The 11,904-nt window shown below is 36.5% G+C and overlaps 3 protein-coding genes across 3 annotated transcripts; all 3 read right to left on the bottom strand.

The window, feature by feature from the left end:
* Positions 1–935: 935 nt before the first annotated feature.
* Positions 936–1,919, bottom strand: LOC112096344 (proline-, glutamic acid- and leucine-rich protein 1-like). Its single transcript, XM_024179771.1, has one exon. The coding sequence runs from the start codon at positions 1,917–1,919 to the stop codon at positions 936–938; it is 984 nt and encodes a 327-aa protein (XP_024035539.1).
* A 112-nt stretch (positions 1,920–2,031) lies between these two features.
* LOC112096343 lies at positions 2,032–3,009 on the bottom strand. Its single transcript, XM_024179770.1, has one exon. The coding sequence runs from the start codon at positions 3,007–3,009 to the stop codon at positions 2,032–2,034; it is 978 nt and encodes a 325-aa protein (XP_024035538.1).
* Positions 3,010–7,116: 4,107 nt separating this feature from the next.
* On the bottom strand, positions 7,117–10,014 carry LOC18035442 (auxin-induced protein PCNT115). The gene is made up of 5 exons (XM_006423685.2): positions 9,750–10,014; positions 9,444–9,644; positions 9,080–9,252; positions 8,861–8,963; positions 7,117–7,752 (listed from the first exon to the last, which is right to left on the bottom strand). The coding sequence occupies exons 1-5, from the start codon at positions 9,963–9,965 to the stop codon at positions 7,414–7,416; spliced, it is 1,032 nt and encodes a 343-aa protein (XP_006423748.1). The 5' UTR covers positions 9,966–10,014; the 3' UTR covers positions 7,117–7,413.
* Positions 10,015–11,904: the final 1,890 nt, after the last annotated feature.

Below are 11,904 nucleotides of genomic sequence, written 5' to 3'. Positions count from 1 at the left end.
GTAATACATTCAAATTTCAATAAAGATGAATTCAGCATGAAATCCCCTGCTAGCGAGCCCAATAAGAAATTTTTTACTAAGGCAACAAAGTGCTTGTTTCTGCTCGGTCCACGAAAGACCAGCAGCTAAAGCTTCGAAATACTACTAAGGCAACAAAGTGCCTGTTTCTGCTCGGTCAACGAAAGACCAGCAGCTAAAGCTTCGAAATACTACTAAGGCAACAAAGTGTATGTTTCTGCTCGGTCAACGAAAGACCAGCAGCTGAAGCTTCGAAAAATCTACTAAGGCAACAAAGTGCCTGTTTCTGCTCGGTCCACGAAAGACCAGCAGCTAAAGCTTCGAAATACTACTAAGGCAACAAAGTGCCTGTTTCTGCTCGGTCAACGAAAGACCAGTAGCTAAAGCTTCGAAATACTACTAAGGCAACAAAGTGCCTGTTTCTGCTCGGTCAACGAAAGACCAGCAACTAAAGCTTCGAAAAATCTACTAAGGCAACAAAGTGCCTGTTTTTGCTCGGTCAACGAAAGACCAGCAGCTAAATTCTGAAAAATTTTACTAAGGCAAGTAAGTGCCTGCTTCTGCTCGGTCAACGAAAGACCAGCAGCTAATTTCTCAAAATTTTACTAAGGCAAGTAAGTGCCTGCTTCGGCTCGGTCAAGGAAAGGCCAAAAGCAAACTCTACGAAAGTTTCTCAGGCAAATAAATGCTTATTCCTGCTCGGTCCACCAAAGAACCAGCAGGCAAGATTAGATAAATTGTCAAGTTAATTTGCAGAAAACAATCCATAAGCAAACATCAAACAAGAGAGCCAATGGAAAGCAGCTAGAAATTTTATAAATGATTAATTGTTTACAAGACTAATGGAACTTTAAAGTCTATACAAAAATAGACCTAAGGATTAGGAAGGTCGACGGCTTCAGCAGGTGAAGAGTCAGCTATCTCAGGAGGTGGAAGATCAGCAGTACTGGGAGGAGGTGGCACGGCCCTTGTCCCACTTTAAAAGCACGTCCCCCAGCTCCCCCCTCTTGCACCCCATCCAAAGGAGCCTCCGCCTGATCCTGCTCACCATGCTCCTTATCTCCCTGGCCGATCTCAGCCATATACCTCTCCACTCCAGCCTCTAGTTTGCTCATGTCCAGTTTGGGATATTCTTCCTTGAGCACGGACATAATGTACTTATAACTGAAAGCAACTCCAGAGTCGTACTCGGCATCCAGCCGATCATCCACGTCAGCGGATTTGCCCTTCGCTTCGGCCAGCTGTTCCTCCAGGGATTTGATTTCCCTCTCAAGGGCGATCCTCAGAGTATCCCTTTCACTTTGGGCGGCCTGAAGATCAGACTTCAAGTCACCCAACTCGCCCTCAAGCTTGGAGGTAGTGGACTCAGCAATTGCAACTTTCTCCTCCAGCTCCGTAACCTGCTTGTTCAGCTCGGCCAGCTTCTCCTTCGACCGATCAGCAAACTCGACCCGCTTCTTCAAGTCCTGATTTTCAGCTTGGAGTTTCCTTTCATGGCGCGTGACCCTGTTCTTGTAGTAGGAAACTATGGTAACCAGCTTGAAGGAGACCCTCTGGACAGAACCAGTCAATTCATTGAGATTCATACTCTCAATGTCTTGGACCATTTTCGGTCCCACTGACTTCTCATAATCCCTCTGATACGGGGTCAAGTAATCACCCTGATCACGAGCCGGAAGAGGGGAAGATCGATCCCCGGAGCGAGTGCTGACCTCAGAACTTTTTTCAGCAACTTTCTCCCCACCACTCTTACGAGTTGGGGGAAGGGGCAGAGCAGGAACAGGAGCCTTGGAAGGGCCGACGCTGGACTTTTTTGGAGGAGGAGGAGGAGGAGGATTGCCGGAGCTGCTCGAAGTCCGACCACGCTTTCTGGTCATAGCGCTGAGAATCTTGCTATCCATTCCAACAGCTATGTCGACTAAGCCCGAGCCGACCAGATTGGTTGACGACAAGAGATCTTGGCAGGTAGACGCGTTCAATAGAGCCGTTTCCACCTGAAGCAAAGATCAATCCTCAAGCCCCCCGATCAAACCCAACGACTCTGAAATAGCAAAGAAGGTTAAAGAACTCGATAAGTGACAATTTGAGTAAGAGCATAGGCAAAAATGAACGACCTGGGGTGACAAAATGTGTGGGAAGATAAATGTCCCCACCAAGCGACCGAACCGCTGGACACCAGTTTCCCCCGGCAAAAAAGAATTTGTTCTTCCAATTTTTACATAAAGAGGGAAACCCAGTGATCGGTTTCCTCTTTGTAGAACTGGATATAAAGTAGTACCAGCCCGCTTCCCTCAGGCTACTCCGTAGCTGGTACAGGTGTTTCACTTCAACAAGGGAAGGCTCCTCCGACCCGCACCTCTCCCACAACACAAACATTGCCGAGAGAACCCTCCAGCCATTTGGGTGTAGCTGACCTGGGGCCAGGTGCATACCGCCCAGTATCTTGATAAAATAACGTTGAAGGGGCAGCCGAACTCTTAGTCTGAAACTCTCCAAATGCATCGTCACATGCCCTTTCGGAGGCCAACTAAGGAAATCACATTTTCCAGGAACTACAAGAAGAACATCGTTGGGGATGTTGTAGAGGTTCCTAAGCTTAAATAGATCAGTGGGGGTGGTGGCACAAGCTATGAAATCAATAGGGTAGGAATCAACCTCCACCCTATGGCCAAGATGCCTTTTCTTAGCAGGTCCGCTCGATCCGGAACTGCTCCCCTCACCATCACCAGCTCCTTCAGGGATCCCAACCCCACTAAAGCTGTGGTTCTCACCAGAGCCCGACGCAGGTCCACCTCTATTCCCTACAAGCTCTAGTTCGGGGGAGGGAGAGACAACCAAGGGTCGTAGGTACTCAAGGGTACCCCTGCCATGGGAAGGGCCTACGCTACTGGAGGGGCCTAAGAAATCTGTGGGTATTGACACGTTGAGGCCTGAATTCCTTGATTCTTCATCACTCTCATCAACAATTAACTTTCTTTTCCGGTTTGACATATCGGAATTCCAAAAGAAAACAAGGAAAACTCGAATATACGGATACAAAATGGGACAACACGAAACCCAATCAACAACAACCAGAGAAGGGATTAAAAGCAGTACCTGAAATGAACTGGCCCTGATAGCGTTGCCGTGACAGAGAAAAAACCAGCAAGTAGAAACTCCGGACGCAGGGAATGTGAGTAAAGTTCAGAAAGGGGGGAGGTTAACGACAGAGAGACGAATAACACGGAGAGACGAATAACAAAACAATGACAATGTAAGTCTAGGGATTTGAAACGAAAAAGGGGAAATGAAAGCATTTAAGTGATGGGGATGCCAGCTCACTCACCAAATATCGAGGACAGATAGCCCGTCGTTTCAAATTTCAAATATGAAGAATCTGGAGGTGCCACATCACCAACCGTTACAAGGGGCCAAGATAGACGTAAGCCCAGATATGCAATGGACATGCTCATTTAGGCCCATACTCAGGTCGGAATCTCCCCAAAAGAAAAATGGTACCTCAGGTCCGCCCCAGCAAACAAAAGACCAGATGAGAAGCTCCCCGGGTTGGTGAGATTTGACCATCAGTTTCTACTCTTCACTCATTTCACTCGCCAGACCAGAAACTGGGGGACTGGTGTTGAGTACATAAAAGCACCAGGTCGGCCATGCTACTATTTCCGCCCCGGCACGGATCGCTTCAGCCAAAGTGATATGAGCAGAACACGTGGGCTAACATGAGCCGACCAGAGATGAATACAACCAGGGAAACATACCGACCAGAGGTATATACATAGCCGGCACTCATCCCCAGAGAAGTGGGAACACGATCCCACAGAATCGCGGTAGTTGCGCTTTTCCTAGAACCGTTGAAGGACACGCGAGATCCATGTTTGCCCACAATGTAACAGTTAGAGTCCCATGAGGGGCTGCCACTACCCGAAAAAGGTGGGATGAAGGGCAAACGAAAACATGGGGACAGCGGCTATAAAAAAGGAAGAAATCGATGAAGAAAGAGAGAAAAAAACTGAGAGAGGGAAAACGCTGCCAAATTGCAACCAGGTCATTTCCTTACAAATTTCTAACAAACTTCTTGAATCCAAATTACATTATTTTCCCGTAAATACCTTGTACTAACTTAGGCATCGAAGGGTTTACGCCGGCAAAACCACCGGCGTCTCTGACCCATTTTTGTGAACGCAGGTCTAGTGAGAGAAAGGAGGGTGATACCAGCCTTAGTGGTTCGAACAAACAGTCGATAATATAAACGTTGGTGAAAGAATCTGGTCGGTCAAAGGGCAAGCAGATTTCAGCATCAACAGTCACCCTAGATGTAAATCATGTTTTATAAGAAAAAAATATAAAAAAGTTTATATGATTGAAGAAACTGTTGAATCATATTATTTAGGGAAATTATCAGGCATATATCCTTAAATGACACCAGTATCAAACGTGCTACAACACTTTTTAAGTGTATCACTCATATACCCTAAGTTGACAAAACACTTCTGCCATCCACCGATCCGTTAACTGCCGTTTGCGAGCGCTGACATCATAAGGGTAATCTAGTCTTTTGTTTTTAAAACGACTTGTCATCCCATTTACATAGTAAAACAACGACATGTCATATGATATATTTTGATAAAAATGACATGTCATCTCATTTATCAAATGATTGTTAATAATTACTAGAAAAAAAAAAGCTATTTTACAACCGAATCTACTCCTCTAAAATTTAACCTAAACTATTGAAGATCTACTCCTCCAAGCTCCAACTTGAATTTTTTATAGTATAATATGTATAATTATAAATAATATGTTGTTAATAATTTTTTATGGTATAAGATAGATATTTTTTATGGATAATTGTTAATAATATGTACCATTAATAATTCATATTTTTTTAATAAAAAATGTATTGTTAATAACAAAATAAAAAAATTGTGTATTGAAAATTTACATTAATTTTCAAGGTAAATTTATTTTTTTACCTCATTTTGAGTTTAAAGGGTAAAATAGTCATTTTGCTCAAATTCTGTTAAGTTCTTAACGGTAGTAAACGGAAAGGTGGACGCCAGAACTCTTTTGTCAACTTAGGATATACGAGTGATATAAGCGAAAAGTGTTGTAGTACGTTTGATACCGGTGATAATTTCCCTATTATTTAATATGTTATATATTATTGATCTATCTGTCATTTTATTCTAGTGAAATGGTAACAATAAAAAGTTGATTAAAACCTTTAAATTTATAATTGTTATGACTCACCATGGATACTTGGTATTTCATAAATTAATTCTTTATTGGCTTAAAAAAAGAAAATCCTATCCAAACTTAATTTAAAAATTATGCTAATATAGACATAACATAAAAAGTAATAAATAAGATATATAATATAGATTTTGTAAATTATTTTTAAAGTTAAATACTAGTATTTTAATATTATTAATATGCAAAATAGATTTTATTAAATCAAAATATAAATGATAGATTAATAATATTAAATTATTTTGTTGTTATTCAAAATAATTTATAATATTTATAATATTATATATTATATTATTTTAATATTATATTTTATATCTATCATAGAAATTTATTTAAAGTCAATTTTTAGATTGTTAAAATCGAAGGGTATAATCATTAAAAAAAATTGTGTAATTATTTATGAAACCAAGGGGGTCCTTTGGCAACATTTACGTTGCCGAGGGGCGTATATGCTTTTTTTTCCCCTGATCTTTATATGAATTAATTCTTAAATGCATCTATTTATCATTTACTGTAGAGAACGTGATCAAATTTACCATAAAAAATACCCAATTACCTGGTGATGCATTTGAAGGACAAAATGATGATAGAAATGGAAGGTGTGAAATGCCTGAAAAGTAACAGGAAATGTTAAAAATACTCGTTCGGATTGCACTAGGCAACACGGGCTAGTAATATCCGGCCCATAAATGAGGCTGGGCTGGGTTTAAGTTTCAGTTTATAAGCCTGAAATTTGTCCCGGAACCTAGATTTAAAAAAAATAATATAAAACATATATTATTTTAAATAATTATATTCATTTGACCTAAAAATTATATATATTTAAGATTTTGAATACTTAAAGTTCATATTTGGAAGCCCAAATTCATTACAATAAAATCAAAAATCATAAAATAAAAAAATAAATTAAAAATATACATATATAATATTATAAAATATAAATTTCGGATTTTTTAAGGCCATATAAAAAAATCCGATTTGGTGTCGAGTTTTGAAGTCCGGCCTGATTGTTCAAAATACATGTTTGGGCCAGATTTGAGCATTGCCATACCCGGGACCAGCATGAGCTTTTACCATCCCTAAGCATAATTAATTGGTTGAAATAATTTAATTTTCGGTAATGTGATGTGAAATTTTGTGAAAAAATTTGGTAATCTCGTAGAGGCCACTTTGTAACACAGCAAAATATTCGATTGATCTGAAATTATTGAATAATTTTCTGTTGAGGAGGTATGTCAATTGTAACAAGATGAAACATATAATGGCTATAATAAATTCAGACCGGTGGCGAGGCTACGTGTAGGATGGGAAATTTACAATACAAAGTTTACGAAATTGCCACTATTTTATTTACAATTGCACCACTATATTAATTTATAACTTTGTCATTCATATAAATAAATAGAAAAAAAAGGAGCATTTCCTTCATTCAAGATTCCAGAACGTGCTTTCTTTCTTAGCTTTTTCAGTTCTTCGTCTTATGCTTGATAAGAATAGATAATAAATTTATTTCTTATTAATAAGATGGAGAAGGAATTTTTATCAAATTGTATTGTTATCTATATTTAAAGAGAATTTATAAACACTATCAATTTAAATTTGATAATAGACGAATTTAATTCTCGAAAGTATGGTAAGACACAACTTAATAGTGTTTAATTATAACTAAATTACTTCTTAGATATAATATATTTGCTTATGTATTAACAAAAGTGTATTTAATATTTATATTTTTAACCGACATAATATTCGGATTTTGAAAAAATTTAGCCCACTCAAGAAATTTTTCCAGGCTACACCCCGGATTCAGATCATCTAAACTTCCAAAAATTTCAGAAAAATATTACTCCATTTTGATTTATTTATTGTTTCTCATATATTTGTATAAACACAGTACATTATTTTGCTGCTCAAAGCAGAAGAGCAGAAGATACATTGATTTAGTTTTGCTCACAACACTACATACGAACTCAATACAATATTCACTAAACACTTGTGAAAAGTGCAGAAAGGTACTAATAGGGTGTCCTATCAGAAGACACGATGACTTTATCTTTACTCACAATACAGTAATTTTACCCACAACAAAACCTTGGAACTAAATGCAATTGCAAAATCGGTACTAAGAAGGCAGACTACCAATGCCCTTTATGAAGGTTTCCATGAAGACAGTGGAGGAGTTTCAGAATCTTCATAGGTAGGAGTGACACCCCCATATCGATGACCCCGTACAGCATCTGCTGAAGCAATGGATTCAAGCTCAGCAATTTCTTCCGGAGTTAGTTTCACTGACAGAGCTTTAATATTTTGATTCAGGTTTTCAATCTTGGTGGTTCCAGGAATTGGACACACATCATCTCCTTGGTGATGAACCCATGCTAATGCAAGCTGAGATCGGGTGCATCCTTTCTTTACAGCTAGTTCATTAACACGTTCAAATAGCTTTTTGTTATGCTCTAAATTTTCAGGTTGGAACCTGGGTAGAAGCTGCAAGATTTAGAAAACAGCTCAGTACCAAAAGTGAACTGTAATTGAATCATTAAAAAAGAACATCATTTTGGATAAAGCATGATTTTAGAGGAGGTTTAAGTAAAATTCAATAGACCAGAAAACAAGGAAAAAGGACTAGTTGAGGGACTTCTCCTAGGCAGAGGATGTTTATAGTAAAACATTTTGGAATGTTAGACAAAGGTCTCGCAAGAAGTAAACTCTCATTAGACTTATCAATTGATTTCACATTAACGTGCATAGGCAAAGCAATATAACAAAAATGGAAACTACCACAAGGATGTAGAAGTTTGGAAGAGTCATTAAACTTCTTGAGGACCCAGTAATAGTTTTGAGATAATGAAACAATTTTTTTCCATTTTTTTTATCTCTATCAAACTTAAGGGGTATTATCATATATATAAATTGAATCCAACATGCTAAATTTTTCTGTCAATCAACGAAGTCATTGCATAGATAATTCCCCAGATTTTCAATGCAAAGAAAGCCTTGCTCATGTTTGAAGAGGTTAATGAGCATAATATGAGGGACAAAATTGAAATCTATGAAGAATTTCAGACTATAGAGTAGAACTAAACAAGAATTATTATTGTATTGCTGGAAATGAGAATGAACGTGTGATAAAGAAGACAAGTAATGCAAATATGACGAAAGTAAAACTGCATGATTAGTAAACACCAAACATTTAGCTAATGACGAGTAAGTTTTGGTAGACAAGTCAATTCGAAAAAGATTACAGTGTATTCAGTTGTTAGTAATTGAATTTTCATTTTTCCTCAATCTTCTCCATGCAATCTATACACAGGTAACTTCAGTGTAATTAGAAGATCGAAATGAACTAGTAGAATATTTAAGAAACAGAATTCTTAAACAAGTCCTACTGGGTTTGGTTAGAATGAACTATAACTATCGTTCTAGATAAATATCAGAGGTTTATAAGATAAAATAGTATGCAAGTCACTGTAGAGTATCTTGAGAGAAGGTTTTAGCCATGCTTGTAGGCATCGAATAATAATGGTAGAAAACATTTTAAGGCCCAATGAACATGCATAAAAATTGGTAATAAATGCATGGTAGGCTTACGGACATGTCTAGAATCATCCTGTGCAATGCTTTCAACCAACTTTGGCCCGGATGAAAGAAACCCACGTCCTAGAGGACTGTAAGCAACAATTCCAATGCCAAGTTCCCTGAGCAGAGCAACCACCAAAATTGCGTTAGCATGCAAATGTTAAATCATCTACTCATAATTTCTTTTCCTTTCAACTAGGTCAAAACAATTCATTTGGCCCAAATAATGCCTTACCTGCAAGTAGGAACAATCTCTTCCTCCACATCTCGTGACCACAAGGACCATTCCAACTGCACAGCTGTTATTGGATGGACGGCGTGAGCTCGTCTAATTGTTGAAGCAGAAGCCTCCGATAGACCTATATACTTTATTTTACCCTCTTCAACTAGTTTCTTGAGTTCCCCAATCTTACAAAACAACACAAGTAAAAGAATTAGTACATGATAACAGAAACCTCACCCATCAAAGTGACCCATGCCTGTATTTTTAAATATTCTGTGTTTCATATTCATTGGCAGCCGAGCTACCCAGAGGCTAACAGACTAATATAGTTTAACATGCATGATTGAGACAAATATATAAATTAAAAGCGACAAACCGTGACTTCAATGGGGACTTTAGTGTCAATGCGATGTTGGTAATAAAGATCAATACAGTCAACATCCAGACGCTTCAAGCTGGCCTCACATGTAGCTCTTACATAAGCAGGATCCCCACAGTATGAGTACTGGCCATCCTCATATCTGATACCAAATTTAGTAGCCAATTCAACTCTTCCTCTGTACCCTCCTTTCAGAGCCTAATCCCAAAACCAAATTAATCAAAGCCAATATACTATTATTTGCCAATTCCAAACACACCCTTTTGAAATTAAAGGAAGGAAACAGAAGATAAATTACATTACCTTGCCCAGAAGGATTTCATTTGTGTGAGGTCCGTAAGAATCGGAAGTGTCAAGTAAAGTGATGCCACTGTCAATGGCATGGTGGATCAAGGCTATCATATCGGATTCGGGCTTCGGGGGCCCGTAGAAGGCGGACATGCCCATGCATCCTAAGCCTTGCGCTGAAACCTCTAGACCTTGTGAACCCAGCTTGATTCTCTTCACTGCCCCCGCCATTTCCCTTCTATTATCCTCTCAACTTTCTGTTGAGTGAGGTTGCTGTTTCTAGGCGAACAATCTATATATGTATATATATTGCTCTGCGGGCCTCTCAAAACTCGTAATGCTAACGTAATGGAATATGTTAGCATTTACGTCATTAACTTTACAAAATCACACAAGAGAGTGGTTAGATAAATAATCGGTACGTCATAATGTTATTTATTAATTATAGGAAAAATAGCAAACATACCTTTAATATTTAGGCAAAGGGATAAAAATTTTCCTAATGTTTTGCAAAAAATACTTACACCCCTATTCACTAATGAAAAAAATTATTTTTAACAAAAATAATAATTTTAATGTATAATTATCGTTATACCCTTATACCACATAAAAATATAATTATTAATTATCTAATTTATCTATGTATTGTTAATAAAATTATAAATATACCCTCATTGACCAATTCTTCTATTTAATTTTTTATTAAATTCTCTCTTCAAGCCAAATAAATTTAATCCATTATCAAATTTTATGTTTATTGGATATGTTATTTAATACAATTAAGATAAGATTTTTGTAATTATTGTTGTAACCAGCTTTTTTTTATTTTGTTGATTATACAAGTTAAAATGATTGACGTGTAAAGAATTGTTATTCTTATAGCATTAATAACTAATTTTATTTATTTATATTCTTGAGTAATGGATTAAATTTATTTTGCTTGATGAGAGAATTAGATAAAAATTTAAACAATTATTTGAGCAATGAGGGTATATTTATAATTTTATTAACAATATATGGACAAATTAAATAATTAACAATTTCTTTTTGTGTTAGAAGTGTATAACGGTAATTATATATTAAAATTACTATTTTCATTAAAAATAATTATTTCTGTTAGTGAATGAAAGCGTAAATATCTTTTTTTAAAATGTTAAAGAATTTTTATCCCTCTGTCTGAGGGTGTGTTAATCATTTTCCCTTAATTATATTACTGGCATAATGCTTCACAAATATTTTAAAATCTTTCCAATCGAACAATTAAAAGTTAGCCCAAACTGGCGGCTAAGGGCTATCAAATTAACAAGATGTGGGAGTATGATGACTGACTCACAGCGGGCCTCACAAACTCGTGAATCGTGATGTTAATGTAATGGAATACGTCTAGATCTAATGAAAGATCAATTAAATGGTTATATGTAATAATTAATATTAAAGAGAATTTATGATTGCTTTTAGAAACAACCAAAAATATATTGAGGCCAACTTGAAAATCTACTACGGTCTTATAATTAAAAAAAAATGAATTTTTAGAGAATAATAATTCTCCACTAAAAAGGCCAAATCAAGGGCTTCACCTAGGGTTGGCAGAAAAGCCCGGGCCGGCCCAGGCCCGCATCAGCCCGGTCCAGGCCCGCGGGCTTTAAGCCCGGCCCGTGGCTTGAAATTATGGGTAAGGGCTCAAAGTTAATAAAGCCCATAACATATGGGCTCAGTCAAGGGCCTAAATGAAAAGCCCGGGCTTTATAATAAATAATAAATAATATATATATATATATATAAATGTATAATATATTATAAAATTGGAAAAAAAATTAATTGCTTTACAAAATAAATATATGTATTATAAAATATATATATGTATAATATATATATATATATGTATTAAAAAATGTATAATATATTAAAAAATTGAAAAAATAATTAAACAAAATAATAAAAAAATCGGGCAAAGGGAAAGGGCAAAGGTTTTGTCACAAAATATCAAAATTCCTAAATCGGTAAATCTCTATTAGTTTTTTTTTTATATTAGTGGTTGATTTGTACGTTGTGTACGGTATTTGTATTGTTAGTATTTTTATATTTTGTGTTGCTAATCATGTATTAGAGAATTATATTTAAGTTTTTAGCCTATTGTAGTATTATGTATTGGTTAATTATATTTTGAAAA

Source organism: Citrus clementina, unplaced genomic scaffold, assembly GCF_000493195.1.
Source record: "Citrus clementina cultivar Clemenules unplaced genomic scaffold, Citrus_clementina_v1.0 scaffold_8, whole genome shotgun sequence".
In the NCBI taxonomy this organism is placed as follows: Eukaryota; Viridiplantae; Streptophyta; class Magnoliopsida; order Sapindales; family Rutaceae; genus Citrus; species Citrus x clementina.
Note: the sequence above shows the minus strand (reverse complement) of the source record. Positions and strands in the feature narration are given on the sequence as shown.

Excerpts from the sequence above, each read along its gene's own strand:
- LOC112096344 (XM_024179771.1), bottom strand. The coding sequence starts at position 1,919 with ATGGATAGCAAGATTCTCAGCGCTATGACCAGAAAGCGTGGTCGGACT.
- LOC112096343 (XM_024179770.1), bottom strand. The coding sequence starts at position 3,009 with ATGTCAAACCGGAAAAGAAAGTTAATTGTTGATGAGAGTGATGAAGAA.
- LOC18035442 (XM_006423685.2), bottom strand. The coding sequence starts at position 9,965 with ATGGCGGGGGCAGTGAAGAGAATCAAGCTGGGTTCACAAGGTCTAGAG. Across the intron at positions 9,645-9,749 it reads ATGAAATCCTTCTGGGCAAG|GCTCTGAAAGGAGGGTACAG; the intron begins GTAATGTAATTT and ends TTTTGGGATTAG. Across the intron at positions 9,253-9,443 it reads AAGTCCCCATTGAAGTCACG|ATTGGGGAACTCAAGAAACT; the intron begins GTTTGTCGCTTT and ends TTGTTTTGTAAG.